The 14,558-nt window shown below is 31.5% G+C and overlaps 1 protein-coding gene across 2 annotated transcripts; it reads left to right on the top strand.

Moving 5' to 3' along the window:
• The first annotated feature begins 60 nt into the window (after window positions 1-60).
• Window positions 61-14,553, top strand: LOC140052398 (uncharacterized). 2 transcript variants are annotated; one of them, XM_072098005.1, is made up of 16 exons: window positions 61-94; window positions 191-235; window positions 2,557-2,642; window positions 4,302-4,347; window positions 4,729-4,809; window positions 5,057-5,092; window positions 5,556-5,651; window positions 6,701-6,781; window positions 7,363-7,847; window positions 8,294-8,371; window positions 9,072-9,105; window positions 9,271-9,386; window positions 9,794-9,914; window positions 10,481-10,620; window positions 11,307-11,487; window positions 11,950-14,553. In XM_072098005.1, exons 1-16 carry the CDS (start codon window positions 61-63, stop codon window positions 12,018-12,020), a joined length of 1,731 nt encoding a protein of 576 aa, XP_071954106.1. In that variant the 3' UTR covers window positions 12,021-14,553. The 2 variants fall into 2 exon arrangements, with proteins under 2 accessions (XP_071954106.1, XP_071954107.1); XM_072098006.1 differs by having other exon boundaries at window positions 6,701-6,775.
• The last annotated feature ends 5 nt before the right edge of the window (window positions 14,554-14,558 follow it).

Raw genomic sequence — 14,558 nt, forward strand, 5'->3', positions numbered from 1 at the left:
GTCAGAGTAGTTTTTATAGTTTATCAAAACATTAGTTTGAGGGCGGTATTGCGAGAAACAATGGCGGAGGTTGAAGTCGACAAACCCGAAGCAGGTTGGTGGAAATTTCCATGTATAAATGAACAGTATTTCATGTTTTATTTTTAAAATAGTTTTTATCTAATTATCCTATTTTTCTATTTGTCCTCAGGCATTCAGTCTACGGACGAAGAAGCTTCCTTAGTAGGAAAAAATGGTATGTATTTCCGTAGGCCCATTACCAGGAATCAATTCATTGAATTTGGCGCATAACGTCAGTGTTTTGTTATGGTTTTGGTGGGTTTTGGTAGTAAACTTTATCGAGTGAGTAGTAGGGGAATCTAGTAGTACAATTGGCCTGCTATTGCTAAAGATAATATCGTCTAGTGTATTTATTTTTGTTTTTAATTTATAGTAGCAAATAATTATATTATACTATAGTGGTATCACTTTCTTTTTCAGTCAATAATGAATATTTATTAAAAATAAAATGAAGTATAATTATTAATATAATAATACTAAATAGGGCCTAGGGGCCTAGGCCTAATATAATAATTAAATTATTTTTTTCGTCATTGAAGTGCGATAATATAATGCCTACAGTAACCTCTATTATGATCTAAGAAAAACAGCAGTTTTTCTTTAATTTTAATCACAATTACCGCACAATTCTTCTACTCCAGGCTATATAGTTCAACTTTTAATTTTCTTTTTCCTGTTTCCCTGATAGATTTGCTAATAAATGAAAATGGGGAATATACAATCGGTACCATGGACAATCGGTTCTAACCTTATATGAACCCAATTATCTTTGTGTGGGCCCGATAATGTTCTGTTTGTTTATGAAATTATGGAAAGACTGGCTTAACTCTTTCATAATTTACTTTATAGCCATCTAGTTTTTATTGAGTACAGTTTAGCCAACAGCTTTACTCACCTGAAATTATTTTTTTTTTTTCAATTTTCTATCAATCCATGTAAACACAGGATAAAAAATATAAAATGCACAGAAAAAAAAAATCTTTTGTATATATGTTTAAAAAAGTACAGTTAAAAATGTGTAAATTTAATATTTATTTAAGTATAAAGGACGATACTGTATGATGTGAACAGCTTAGATATAATAAGTTGAGACCCCATGTGACATTACGGTGTGTCGATTGATGATACATATTAATTTTACTTACTTTAATTCCACACATTTAAAGTAATTAAATGGAGGCATCCTAGACCAAACAAGATCGAACAAAAAATTTGGGCCTTGTCTTAGTCTTAGGTCTGATTGAATTTGGCGCATAACGTCAGTGTTTCGTTATGATTCTGGTTGGTTTTGGTAATAAACTTTATCCAGTGATTAGTAGTACAATGGGCCTGCTAAAGATAATATAGTCTAGTGTTTTTGTTTTTTTTTTAATTTATAGTAGCAAATCATTTTATTATAGTGCTATCACTTTCTTTTTCAGTTAATAATGAATATATATATATACTAAATTTTGATTCCACACATTTATAGTGTTAAATGGAGGCATCCTAGACCAAACATGATCTAACAAAAAATTTGGGCCTTGTCTTGTCTTAGGTCTGATGTGGTCCGAAATGTCGCACTCATCTAACAACTAATGGATTTATTTTAAACTATTTAGTGCACTCCCATTTTTTCCCTTTGACTTAAGTCAATGAAACGAAAATGCCAACACAAATATTTAAGTTTGTATTAATAATCTAATTTTCTTGCAAAAAGTAGAAAGTGAAAACTAAAAGGAATGTTTCATGCAAATTCTTTTACTTAACGTAGGGTAGAGTTATTTCTTGCATAGATATTTTTAATGATTTGATGCATGTTTTTATTATTTCGGAAATATCATCCATAATAATAAACTTATAAACAGAAAAAGAAAAATCGTAAACTCTAAACTTAAGTATATAGAATGCTTCTCCATCTGCAATACGTTTTGGAGTTATGGAGCATAATATGTTGGCAAACACAACCAACAAGGATGTTACCACTATTCAACATACGTTGAATAAAACCATAGGAAAGGAAGGGAAACCATGTGCAATAAACATTGCACTGGCACTAATACTTCTAGAGACATTAAGTATACGGCGCAGAGCATTATTGTAGCATACATTAAGGGGTGTCTAGAAAACTCAGATCTAGAAAACTCAGATCTCAGATATCTGAGTTTTCTAGATCTAGAAAAGTCAGATATCTGAGTTTTCTAGACACCCTACAATAAGAGATCTAATAGTCTCATACGATAGTTACACCAAAGGGCTGCACAATACAATCATATTAATAAAGTAAGATCTAAAGAGACAACATTAGAGTACTTTATCTTGTATCCAAATTTGAAAATTCAGAAAACTATCTATTAAACCATCATATGCCACATTTCAAGTATAAACATGAGTATTTATAATATCCTGGAAGGTTTTCACACATTAAGAGGGTTTTCACTATTTCCTATTATTACTATTGAATATCAGGTCATATGCACTTTACTCATTTTAATGGTTCAATGATTTTTTTTTCAGGGGTGGAGAAAACCACAGGAGCTAGTGTGATCGCCCGATCTACTTTTGTTTTTGGCGAAAACATGGAAAGCAGAGTGCAGCTGAAGGTAAGGTTATCTTGCCCGTGTTTACTAGGTTAACAAGTTTTAACTTTAGTTGGTGTGATAATATAAATCAGCGTCACTTACAAAAAACCAGACCATTCCAACCCAGGCTTTAGTCTGAAGCAGTCGACAGATTGTCGATGAAACGTCACGAAGGTAATTTATTCCTTATCGTTTCTTTGGTTCAACATAAAAGTGAAAATCCACAAAAATATTATTTGGAACCAGATGAATTTATTCAATAATATAAATCAGATTTTTTCACAAGCATATAAAAAGTATTGAAATAAGATAGAACATACAAAATAAAGTCTGGTTGCAAAAATTATAGATTTTTAAATATAATAATCACTTTAATATAAATTCCAAGTGACTCACCTATTTAATTTACTGTATCTAAATAATAATAATGTATTGCTCTTACAACATTTATTTTGTCCACTACTCTATAACATCTAAAATATATAAAGCAAAAACAAATAAATAAATAATAATAAATTTATTCAGGGGCAAAAATAGCATTATTTGTACAGTACTTCATGAGAAATAAAAAATTGGCAGACAAACCGATAACTGATATTGCACTTGTGGAATGTACTGTATTGTACAGATGTTTAATTTCACCATGTTTAAACTACTGAAACAGCACGATTTCCTCTTCATGATTGATGATATAGCACCATCATCTAAGAGTTATAAAACATGCTAGATGGTTGATTAAAAGTGTAACGTACTGATACCGAGTTCTTTTAAAATCTGTCATACGTGTGCTTTTAAAATGACCTTTTGAATTGCCTTTCCTCCTTTACAAATCTGCTGTTAAAGATTAAACTGCGTTGCATAATATACAACATTTTGCTTTTCCCTGGCTGTTTTCCTGGTTAATCAAAATTAACATAAATGGGTAATTTTAAGTGACATCCATTTTTTGATCACCTGTTTTACCTGCAGTATGTAAAAAAGACAATTATTTATGTGCTTCTTATGATGTCATAGGTTTTTTCCATTTAATTGGCATACTTGAAACAGTGCCAATGTTTTTTTTTCTACTTTTTTTGTAATGCTCACAAGTTTATTGATAAACTGGATTTAACTGGCCAAATCTTCATTGGCCTAAATCAAGGAATTTGATTGGATGTACACAAACTGGACTGTTTCATTTATAGAAAGAGGATAGGACATTTGATTTTGCATAATTATTTGTACCCATTATGTTAATTAAAATTATTAATTTAACTGATTATATTTGTATTTGCACATTTTTTGTGTCAATTTATATATATTACAAAATAGATGTTGTTGATATTTTGGAGATAAGCAATTGAAATATTTGTCATTGTAGTATTATCAAGAAAAGAATTAACAATCATATAATGTGTGCGAAATGTCCTTCGGACACAACAAAGTGTCAACTTATTAAGGGTGTCCCCTGATACAGTGGTTGGCGGTAATAGTATTAAAATATATATTTCCCCTTATTTATTTCACAGGAAAGTGTCCCCTTAATAGGAATGTCCCTAAATAGGTGTCCCGAAAGAGGTGTTCTTAGTTTTAAAATCTTTAGTTCCACGAGTGAATTTATGATAAAGAAATCATTCAACAAATAGAATTTCCATAACCATTTAAATTACTAAACATTCACATTTGATTTCATTTTGTTAGCGTCCAGCTGAAGATCAGCTTGACAGGCAAAAGGCAGAGGAAGAAGGTGAATTACTTTATATACGTACTTGTTTTATTGGTATATAAATGTATATATGACTAATGATTTTCATTTTTGTCACCCATTACGGTGGAGAAAATTTATACAACAATTCAGTTTGCTTGTGTTTAATCCAGTCTCCGTCACAGATTTTTGCTATGTTTTGTTATGTTTCTGTTTTGATGAAATAAACAAAACGAAAAAAAAAAAGAGTATGTTATTCATTTGTTTATATTGTGAAATCTTGGAATGTTTTTTAAACAAAAATGTTCTAGATTACTAAATGAAACCTGTTGCAATGTGTAACAACGTTTAATGTGAAATAGTTTTAATGTCTGAATCTAAATGAAGATGTTGATCTTTCAAAAATGTATTTGATTATTTCAGATGTAAAACCAGATGACACTCCTGGTGAGTTCCCGAAAGCTTCTCCAAGTGTCCTGTCACAAAGACCTCTTGTCACTGCAAGTAAGTAAACAAAAATGCTGTTTTATTTTAATGGAAAATCCTATGTTATTACAATAACTTTTATTCCTCAGGCCATAAATAATATTTTGAGTGTTTTTTTCCTTCAAAATCACTGTCTGTCGGCAGGTTATATTTTGTTTGTTAATACTTGAATTATTAATACTTAATATTATTTGTTTTAATAAATGATTTAGAAAGGAAACTACTATAAACATTTATTTTGTTGTTTTGTTTTTCATTTTTAAAGGAAAAGACAACAATATGGATTTCCTACCTGATAATGGTAGGTGTACAATATAGTATTTTTTCTTACTATGTCAGTATATTATTCTCTTTAATTAGACATTTCTTCCGTAATAGTCTATATTTTACACACATTATGTTTTAGAGCTTGTGTCTAGTCTTTGTTTTTTTTTTATTGAAATGAGGTTTTTTAGCTGTTGCCATATTTGCCACACATGAAATGCAAAACCCTTCCATAAATGTTTAATAATGACGAAATTAAATGCAGTATGGCTATGTATTGTACACTAAAATGGCAATAATAATTTTGACAAAAATAAAACGCAAACATTTGTATGGTATACACAAAGAGTATCTAACTATCAATTGATGTAAAATTCTACTTTTTTAGCCTATAAAATATAACATGGCTTTTCTAAAGTATCTACCTATCAATGCATAACTTTTTTAGCCTATGAAATATATTAAAATTAATTGATTTGTTTGTTGTTTGTTTTTTTCAGAAGATTCAAATTCAAATCCATTTTCAATGGTGCAGAACAAGTCGTTCATTAAGCCGTCAGCTTTTCCAAGCTCTAGGCCATTCAGTTGTGTTATTGGTATGTTTTATTTTCACAGAAAAAGTATAATGCGCCCTATGGTGCTGATATTCCCAAATACTGTATGGCAGTGATATGATACATCACATTTTGTGTCATATCAAGTTTGGTAGTGTAAACAGAGCTTTAATTAATAATTGTATTTGTTTATAAATGATCTAGTCAAGCGTAATATGAAATTTTACTTATAACACTTAGACCCCATTTACACTTACGTTTGGGTCCAGGGCCGGTCCTGGGCCGGTTGCAAATATTTACCTTTTAGGCCGGCCCCAGAGCGTTTACACTAGCGACGCAGATTACTACTGGTCGTAAATAATTTTATCGGAAGTACAATTGCATGCTGGGATATGAAGTACAGTTTGTTTACATTTTTCTCTCTCGATCGTCAATTCAACTCTCCGCGCGAACCGACCGTTTTATATTTATACTGTATTGTTGTTTTTTTGTCCCATTAAAAACAAAATGAACTCCACTGTTTTATATAATATGGCTGTATTTTATGTATGCGAAACAAGCGGAGGAATACTTTATTGAAAGAAGATGTCTGAAAATAAATTTAACTATATAAATGATGAAGAAAACAAATTGTCGCCCGAAAAGGAGGAAGGTATGTACTGAATATGTCGGATCGTCATAACAACAACCTCATAAAAAGGTCAAACATTGTTCACAGTTCACTGCGTAAGCCGGCCCAAACGTAAAAGCCGCTCCTGAACCTACCTGGAGAGGTGGCCCAGATCTGCGTCCGGCCCAGGGCCGGCCTAACTTTTTGGAGTATTTACACTTATCAATTGGCGACCCAGGGCCGACCCAGGGCCGGCCTAAATCGCAAGTGTAAATGGGGTCTAACATACATTATATTATTATTATTAAAGTTTAAACATACATATACACAGAATAATCTTAGCCACAGTGTTTAATACTGATTATCTAAAGTTTTTTGGTAAATACTCTTATGGAGTATTAGGAATTCCTAAGTTACAGAAGTATGTATTTTTACCTTTTTTATTTTGTCTCATTTGTTTCTGTACTAATTCATATTTCAGCACCAAATACTGCACCTACGAACCCCTTCAAGCTAAAACCAGCAACATTACCACCACCATCAAGTCAGATAAATGGTCAGGGTAAGAAGTTTGTCTGTAAATGTAAATAAGTGGTGCAGTTGTATAGCGCCATATACCAAATTGGTCGACTTTGGCCTTAATGATGTGTGGTAAAATTAAGGCTACTCTCCAAAGTGTCATAGCTATGTATCGACAAAACGCTCTCATCAATGCACCATGATGGCCTGTAAAGACCAATACACTCGGGTAGCTCCTACCCACCTTAAAAGGTTTACTGGCTGACCTAGGGTTTATCGTCTTTAGTAAGGAAGGCTTGTACAATCAGAACCATGTAGTCTACCACAAACTTAATTCCATATTATGATTTTATACGGTCTTATATGAGGGCCCCTTGATTGCCAACATATGCTGTTAAGGGTTACCCTCACTAAATAGGTTTAATAAAATAAAAATAAATTAACTTAACCGCTTATAACCACATATCACTATCAAAAGCAAAATGTTTTTAAGAAACTTTTCAGTTTATATTTATGTGAATATGAATATCAAATTGGCAAAGCCACATAAAATACATGGGTTTAGTTCTTGAATCATTCTAGATTTCGTCTGTAAATGTGGTGATTTATGTTATATCCGTTTAGGTACGAAGGGAGAAACAATTGAATCAAGTCATAGTGCAGTAAGCAGTTTAATAAAAGAAGGTCCTCCAGAAAAAGCTGTTGCTGAATCGGAGAAGTCTTCTGAGAAACCAGAAGATGTAGCTGAATCTGACGCCGCAGCAGTCGTCAAAGAACCATCCAAAACAGATCCTGATGATAAGGAGAATGTGGAAACGCCCATATCAGAAACAGAAGCAAGTCCAGAGGACAGTAAAAAGAACTATTTTATAAAACTTTCTAGTGGTTCAAGCCGAGATTCAGGATTTGGGGTTTTTGGAAAGTTTAACCCTTCATCAGTACGCATTTTGGATCAGGGATATAAAAGTCCACAAACTGAGAACTATTTCTTGCAGTTTGCGCCGAGCAAGAGTGACGATAGCAGTGATGAGAATACAAAATCTCCCAAGAGTTTAAGTAGTTCCGGATCATCTTTTATGTTTGGTCAAAACCTTACTGATAGAGTAACTGTAAGTAAAATAGTAATAGGGAACTTTATTTTGGAATAGTGGACAATTTTTATACAAATGGTTACATATAAGCCAAACATACTCAGCCTTCATCTACTGTTAAAAAAAAAAAAGCTTGGTTCAGCATAAAGTATTAAGAGGACACCTTTGAGTAGGGATTGGCTGTACAGTAGTGTTTAAATATATATTGCCCCTTATTTACTTAATAGAAGTGTCCACTGAATAGAGGTGTCCCGAAACAGGGGTTGTATTGTCTGTAGAATGGAAACATCCTGATGAAGACATAATTATTATCAAATTTTATTGCTTTTTCATAATACAGTATTTCATTTGAGCTATTCTTATTTATTCAGTATTTATTTATATGTATTCAGTTTGTGTTTATTAGTGCAATTTTTGATGAAGGAAAATCATTTTTAAATATTAATACATTATTTGTATTGTAGAGTCCATCCAAACAAGAGGGTGAATTAAAGTCAGCCAGTGAATATGTCTTTGGTTCCAACCTTGCAGAAAGGGTAAAGGTATGTAAATCCACTATAAATACTTGAAAAATACACACAAAATGTCATGTGAACTTTCATATTACAATCCCTAAATCACTAATGCTGTGAAGCTACTAAATTAGTATAGACACATTATTTAATGCAGACGTTCAAACTTAAATGAATGAAAAATAGGGAGAGTATACTGCCACCAATGTTGACACTGTTAAGTATGTTGCCACCAACGTTCAATATATGCGTGTAGTGCGTAAATCATAATAATAGCTCGCGTTGTATACAAATATAGTGTAGGCATAGGCCTAGTATCTTTGACATATCGCACTATCAACAAAGAAGTGGCGCATACAGTATACTTATACAATTTTTACTATCAATATTGTTCGTTGTATCATTTACGGTGGTGGTACGTACCACGCCCTTTTTAATGCAATAATACTGAATTTTATAGAAACATGTGTGAAATCAGGATATATATTTTAAATTCAGGAGACTACCGAATAATTTGGGAGGGTTGGAACATATGTTAATATTTAGAAAAGTATGAAATCTCAACTGTGCATATACTAGCAATGGTGTACGCAGTATAGTAAGATTATCTATACATACATAAGTACACAGTGTGATCAATAAGGATCCTGATTATATGATGACAACCAATTGCAGTATTAGAAAAATAAACAAAAATAATACAGCAATGTAAAATGACTTGTTTTTTCAGCGAGAAGAATCTGCAGAATCATCAGAGGTCAAAGGTCAGTAATATATTAAATATTCTTGAAAATTATATTGTAAATAATCATATTATGTATCATATTTTCAAGTACTTTGGCAAATGGACAGAAGTTCCAATCTTTTATTAATACAAATATTAATTTTATTATTTTTTATTTATTATATTAACTTTTTCTTAATATTAGGAACAACCCTTGCCGAAAGTGCTAGCGCTTACGAAGAAGCGCGAGAAAATCAGCGACTAAAATTAGATAAGGTACCTCAAGTAAATGGTGAAGAAGATGAAGAAAATGTCTTACAGGTAAAACTCATTTACTAATTATATATACTTAATTACTAACAATATAAGGCTGTGTTTCCTCAGCCATAACAACATTATCAGTTAATTTTTTTAACCAATAAAGTGTGCATGATCAGTCATTACCAAACAACTAGATGCCCAATCAAAACAATTTTTACTTCAGCTCAAATGTTAAAAATTATCGCATTTATCCGATAATTATCCGATTTGAATGAGATAATAATTCTACAGGCAGTATCGGTTAATTTTTATCGTTTAAGTAACGGTTAATTTTTTGCTGCGGAAACATACCCTAAAATAATAAATTTCTGCCTACATTTAAACAAGTTTTTTATAAATCAATAATATTTAATCACCCACTAGTAATTTTCAAGTTTCTTTCACAAATATTTATTTGTTGTCCACAGGCCCAGTGTAAGCTGTATTTATTTGATAGCTCAACACAATCTTGGCTAGAAAAAGGGCGTGGACTGCTGCGCTTAAACGACAAATCACAAGCATATGGCTCTCATTTTCATTCAAGACTAGGTAAGACTTAATAAAAGGCTTTCGATTTATGATTACTGTTGACCTATGAACATGCTAGGATAGGCCATCAAAACTGTATTGCGGTGGGAACAATGAAGTTCCCCACATGAACACAATGAATTGACATGTCCTAATTAGGTTGTCGTCACAAATTCAACATTAGCCAACACTTGCCAAAAATGTAATTTCCAGTAAACTTGAAGACTATTGAAAGAATTTGTGCCAAAATTAGATGTTTATCAGGGTTAATTTTGTTTTGCCTCCTCTCTAAGTGAATACAATTTAAGAAAAATACTTCAATATATTTATTGAGTAAATTAAAATACTTAAAGGTATATAGTCCCCCTGAAAAGATAATTTTTTTTAAATGTTTTTATTGAATATGCCATTTGAATATCACAGTTATTTTTTACTGAAACTAAAATAATGTATTATTGGTTGTCAGAAACTTATTTATTATGTTTATAATAGAAAAATTGTATTTATTTAGTATTTTGATTGATATATTAACTATGTGGTTGCCTCTGATAATAATTGAAATATTTTGAATCTTTTTGTTTTAATAGTAATGAGAACACAAGGCAGTTTACGAGTTGTTCTCAACACGAAAGTCTGGTCAAACATGACTGTAGACAAGGCCAACCCTAAGAGCATCAGAATCACCGCCATGGACTCTGAGAATAAGATAAGAGTGTTTCTAATTGTGGTCAGTAAATTATTTTATTTCACTTAATTATGTGGCCGTGTTCACCATTCAGGAAAAATCTCCTCTCTAAGGTGAATACAATTATTTACCTGATAAAACTGTAAGCTAACGCAAAGGGTCCTGGGTTCAAGTCCTGTCATATGTCAGGATTTTTTCTAATGACAATTTACAACTTCACTCCCAAAGACTTGTAATAAAGACTTTGTTTATATAGAGCATTGTGTATATGTTTGTCTCGTGAACGGATTGCCACATTTAAGAAGGATAGTGATTGAATTTGCTTATGGTTATCCTTGGCAATTTGCCTAAATATATAAAATAAAATAAACAAATAAATAAATAAATAAAATTTAAGGGAAATACTTAAATATACAATAATGAGTTAAATAAAATTCTCAAAGATTGTTTCCTGAAAAAAAGTATTTTTTTTTAAATATTTTTGTTGAATATGCCATTTGAATTTCACATAATGATTATTCAGTTTGATAAAAAAAATTGGATCGGGAAAAAAATTATTTACCTGATAAAACTGTAAGCTAACTCAAAAAGAGACATGAAACATGAGTCACAGGCTGGAATTTCCTGCATACAAATTAAAAATATATACAATTTATTGAATTTTGCTTTAAATTCTTTTGCTTTAAATTCTTTTGCTTATCATATTAAATTGGTTTTTTTTTCCTTAGACTGAACCTCACCATGCGGATCAAATCTACACAGCTATTGACCATCGTGTGCAAGCATTGAGGTACGCCGAGCAGAAAAAGTTTGAACAAGATATGGAAGCAGCAAAAAAGAACCAGCAATCGGACGAAGAGAAAGCTGATGAGAAGGGAGAATCAGCTACAATACCCGAAACTGATGCAGGTAATTTGTTTTCAAATTCTCTTTTTTTCCCTCACAAAATATTAAATCTATGACTAAAAATGAGTACAGTATAACAATTGTTGGTTTGTCGTATCTTGCTTTAGACCTATTCAGGTAAGTTGGTTTCATGGGCAAAGTTATCGCTAACTTTGGTGGGTAGGAACCAAATTACCAGGGGGTAAATAAGTACGCCATAACATGCTAATAATAGTACAGTAACACTTTTCTTCATGCAATAATTTAATAAGATATTTACCAAATTTAAATTTTCACTAGTAGTAAACTAAGATTAATATATTCTTAACATTATTTATCAATAGTTTATATAATATACAACCTTTTATATATTTTATATATTGAAATGTTGTTAAACTTCAAGTTGCAATAAAGAATATGATTATTTTAATAAACAGGCTCTCAGTGCACTGTGCATAAAATTGAGCAATCTGTATGTCTTTACAGGTATCAGTGATGAGAAAGAAAGCCAAGCTAGTGATGAGAGTAACCCATCTCCACCTGCGGCAACAGAATAATATTCATTCCCAACCAATCTATATAAAAGACAAATGAATGAGTTCCTTGTGTAGCCCCATGTAGAACTTGGGACCGAGTACTCACAAAGGAGGTGAAAGCATTGTGTTAAAGAGTGTTAATGTCAATTGCATACAGACAGCTATCTGCAAAATGGATGCCCTCAGATCTACCAGACCCTTTAGGGCCAGGGCAGGGTAGATGAACTCCTGTTTTCTGAATGTCCAGTTTTTAGACTATAATTACATTTTAACATGGTTATAAGTTTTTAAACTAAGGCTACTGTACGCTTCCCTTGTTCCTGTGGCAAGTATGCTCCAAATTAGTTGCATCAAAGTTCAGACCTACCCAAGTTTAAATGTTGCCTTCTCCATAAATCTTAACATTTCATTTCATAGTTTTGTATTTTTTAATTTTTAAAAATCAAAACAAATAATTCATAAGTTGGAGTCCTGTACTTTATTTAATTTATTTTTACCTCCCTGGTATAATTTATTATTGAAAATAAGATTACCACCCTGATAGCAAAGCTGTGGGGTAGGTATCATTGCGTTGTTATGGTATAATTGGATACAACTAAAATTAGTTAAACCATGGAATAATTATGATTCCTTCATGGTTACCCACTAAATAATAGTTTTGGCTTCAAGAGAATAAAAATATGATTACCTAACTCGGCATACTGTAAATGTCTGATACTAATACTCATTACAAAATGGAGCACCAACAATTGTGCAAGTCAATTTTTGAATGAGTTTGAAAGCGATCATTCATACAGAGCAGTGCTCTTATTATATAAAGCGTAATTAAGCAAAAAAAAAAACTTGATTACAATTTGTTTTCCTAAATTAAATATTTTACCTAAATTAAATCTTATGTACTTGTGAACATTTTTATACTGTAAAATGTGATAGAAATTATTTCTAGAAGCATTTAATTTAAATTTTGTTAATAACACCGAAGAAAGATAAAAAATTATAACTTCTGTTATATTATTATTTAGATTCTTATTCAAAGTACTTACTTAAATAGTATTAATGGGTGTGTAGAAAGCGATGACCTCGAATTGATTAATGTAGAATGTAGAGCTAAAAATGTTTTTAAAGAAGAAAAAAAGAATGGAACACCTTTAATATCCAACATGTGTCCCCTTTAGTGACGTCCCCTAAATAGGGGTTTACTGTAGTGTTAAATCATATAGCCTCCTTGTGCGTTTTACAAGTAAATGTCCCTTTAATAAAGGAGTAACCTGAATAGGGGTATTCATAAGGAGCGTTCTACTATACTGTATTTTTTTTCACACACCATTTCATTATCTATTTGACAAGAGGTTAAGTGATGTATGAATAAAAAATGTACCTTATTATCGATTTTACCTGGTAGGTGCTGCAACCACTAAGATACAGAAGTTCATCATGTGCCCGTACATGCATATGAATAGTTAAATATTTAGTTTTGTGGTTTTTAGTTTTTAAGCTCAAGTAAAATCATTAAAATTAGTGTAAGTAGTAATATTCCGTACAACTTATTTTTAATAGATGTTTCATTTTTAGTTTGAATTGCTGTACTGACTTCTGATGCGACTATTTAGGGGGAAGATATAGTGGATGGGCCTTTACCGTCTATATAAAATCACTCTTAAATTAGAGCTTATGGTCAAGTACAGCAATAAAGCGGTTAAACTCAATTATTGGTAAATATTGTATAATTACATTGTCGATCATTTTAAAAAAAATTGTTTTTTATGTAATGGCTTTACCAACTAGTTTTAATACCAGCTCTCATCCACAAACAGAATGTTTCGTTCAACTTTAAATTGCCTCACTCTGATTGTTTTGAAGTGATCTTTAAACTCCCAAAAAGTGTTTGTTATTGCCATTGTTGGCAGTTATTTATCAATACATTTTACTTGGAATCATGGTACTGTGTTGGTATATGTATATTCTCATATATACAGTCAGTACATCTCAATATTGACACCTCATAGTATTTGTAAAATACTGTAGTGTGGTGGTGTGGTTTATAAGTGGGAAATGTTACTGTACAATTCTTTATTAAGTAGATTTAGCGTACTGTATACATCATTATGTAGTATCTTAAGCCTGTTTTCATGTCGACGTTATTCGACGCTATCGTCGTTGATTGTTAACAGTTCAACGACGATCGTTTGCAAACGATCAAGTTGAAATGATAACAATAGCGAGTACCTTTTCCTGTAAATCGTTAACATTTCAATGTTTACGTAGATGATCGCCGATTATTGTTAACGATAACGTCGACAGGAAAACAGGCTTTAGTCTACTCAATAATAATATTTATAACCTTTGTTGTAATTTGCATATTCTGTAATATCATTAAATTAAAGCATTTGAAGAGATTTAAATCTCATGTATAACTGTTTATTTTTTTAAGTAATTTTATTACTCAAGTAGTAGGGAAAGTTTGTGAACGTTAAAGGGTTAAATATAACCCAGTGTTTAAGTTGGCGCAAGTGTCATTATGCTGTTTCGAAATAAATGTTTCTGGATATTTCTATATTG

Source organism: Antedon mediterranea, chromosome 6 (genome assembly GCF_964355755.1).
Source record: "Antedon mediterranea chromosome 6, ecAntMedi1.1, whole genome shotgun sequence".
Taxonomy (NCBI): domain Eukaryota; kingdom Metazoa; phylum Echinodermata; class Crinoidea; order Comatulida; family Antedonidae; genus Antedon; species Antedon mediterranea.

Bases quoted from the DNA above. Each gene is read 5' to 3' on its own strand.
- LOC140052398 (XM_072098005.1), top strand. From the start codon at position 61: ATGGCGGAGGTTGAAGTCGACAAACCCGAAGCAG. The intron at 95-190 runs GTTGGTGGAAAT...ATTTGTCCTCAG, and splicing joins AGTCGACAAACCCGAAGCAG to GCATTCAGTCTACGGACGAA. The intron at 4,810-5,056 runs GTAAGTAAACAA...TCATTTTTAAAG, and splicing joins AAGACCTCTTGTCACTGCAA to GAAAAGACAACAATATGGAT.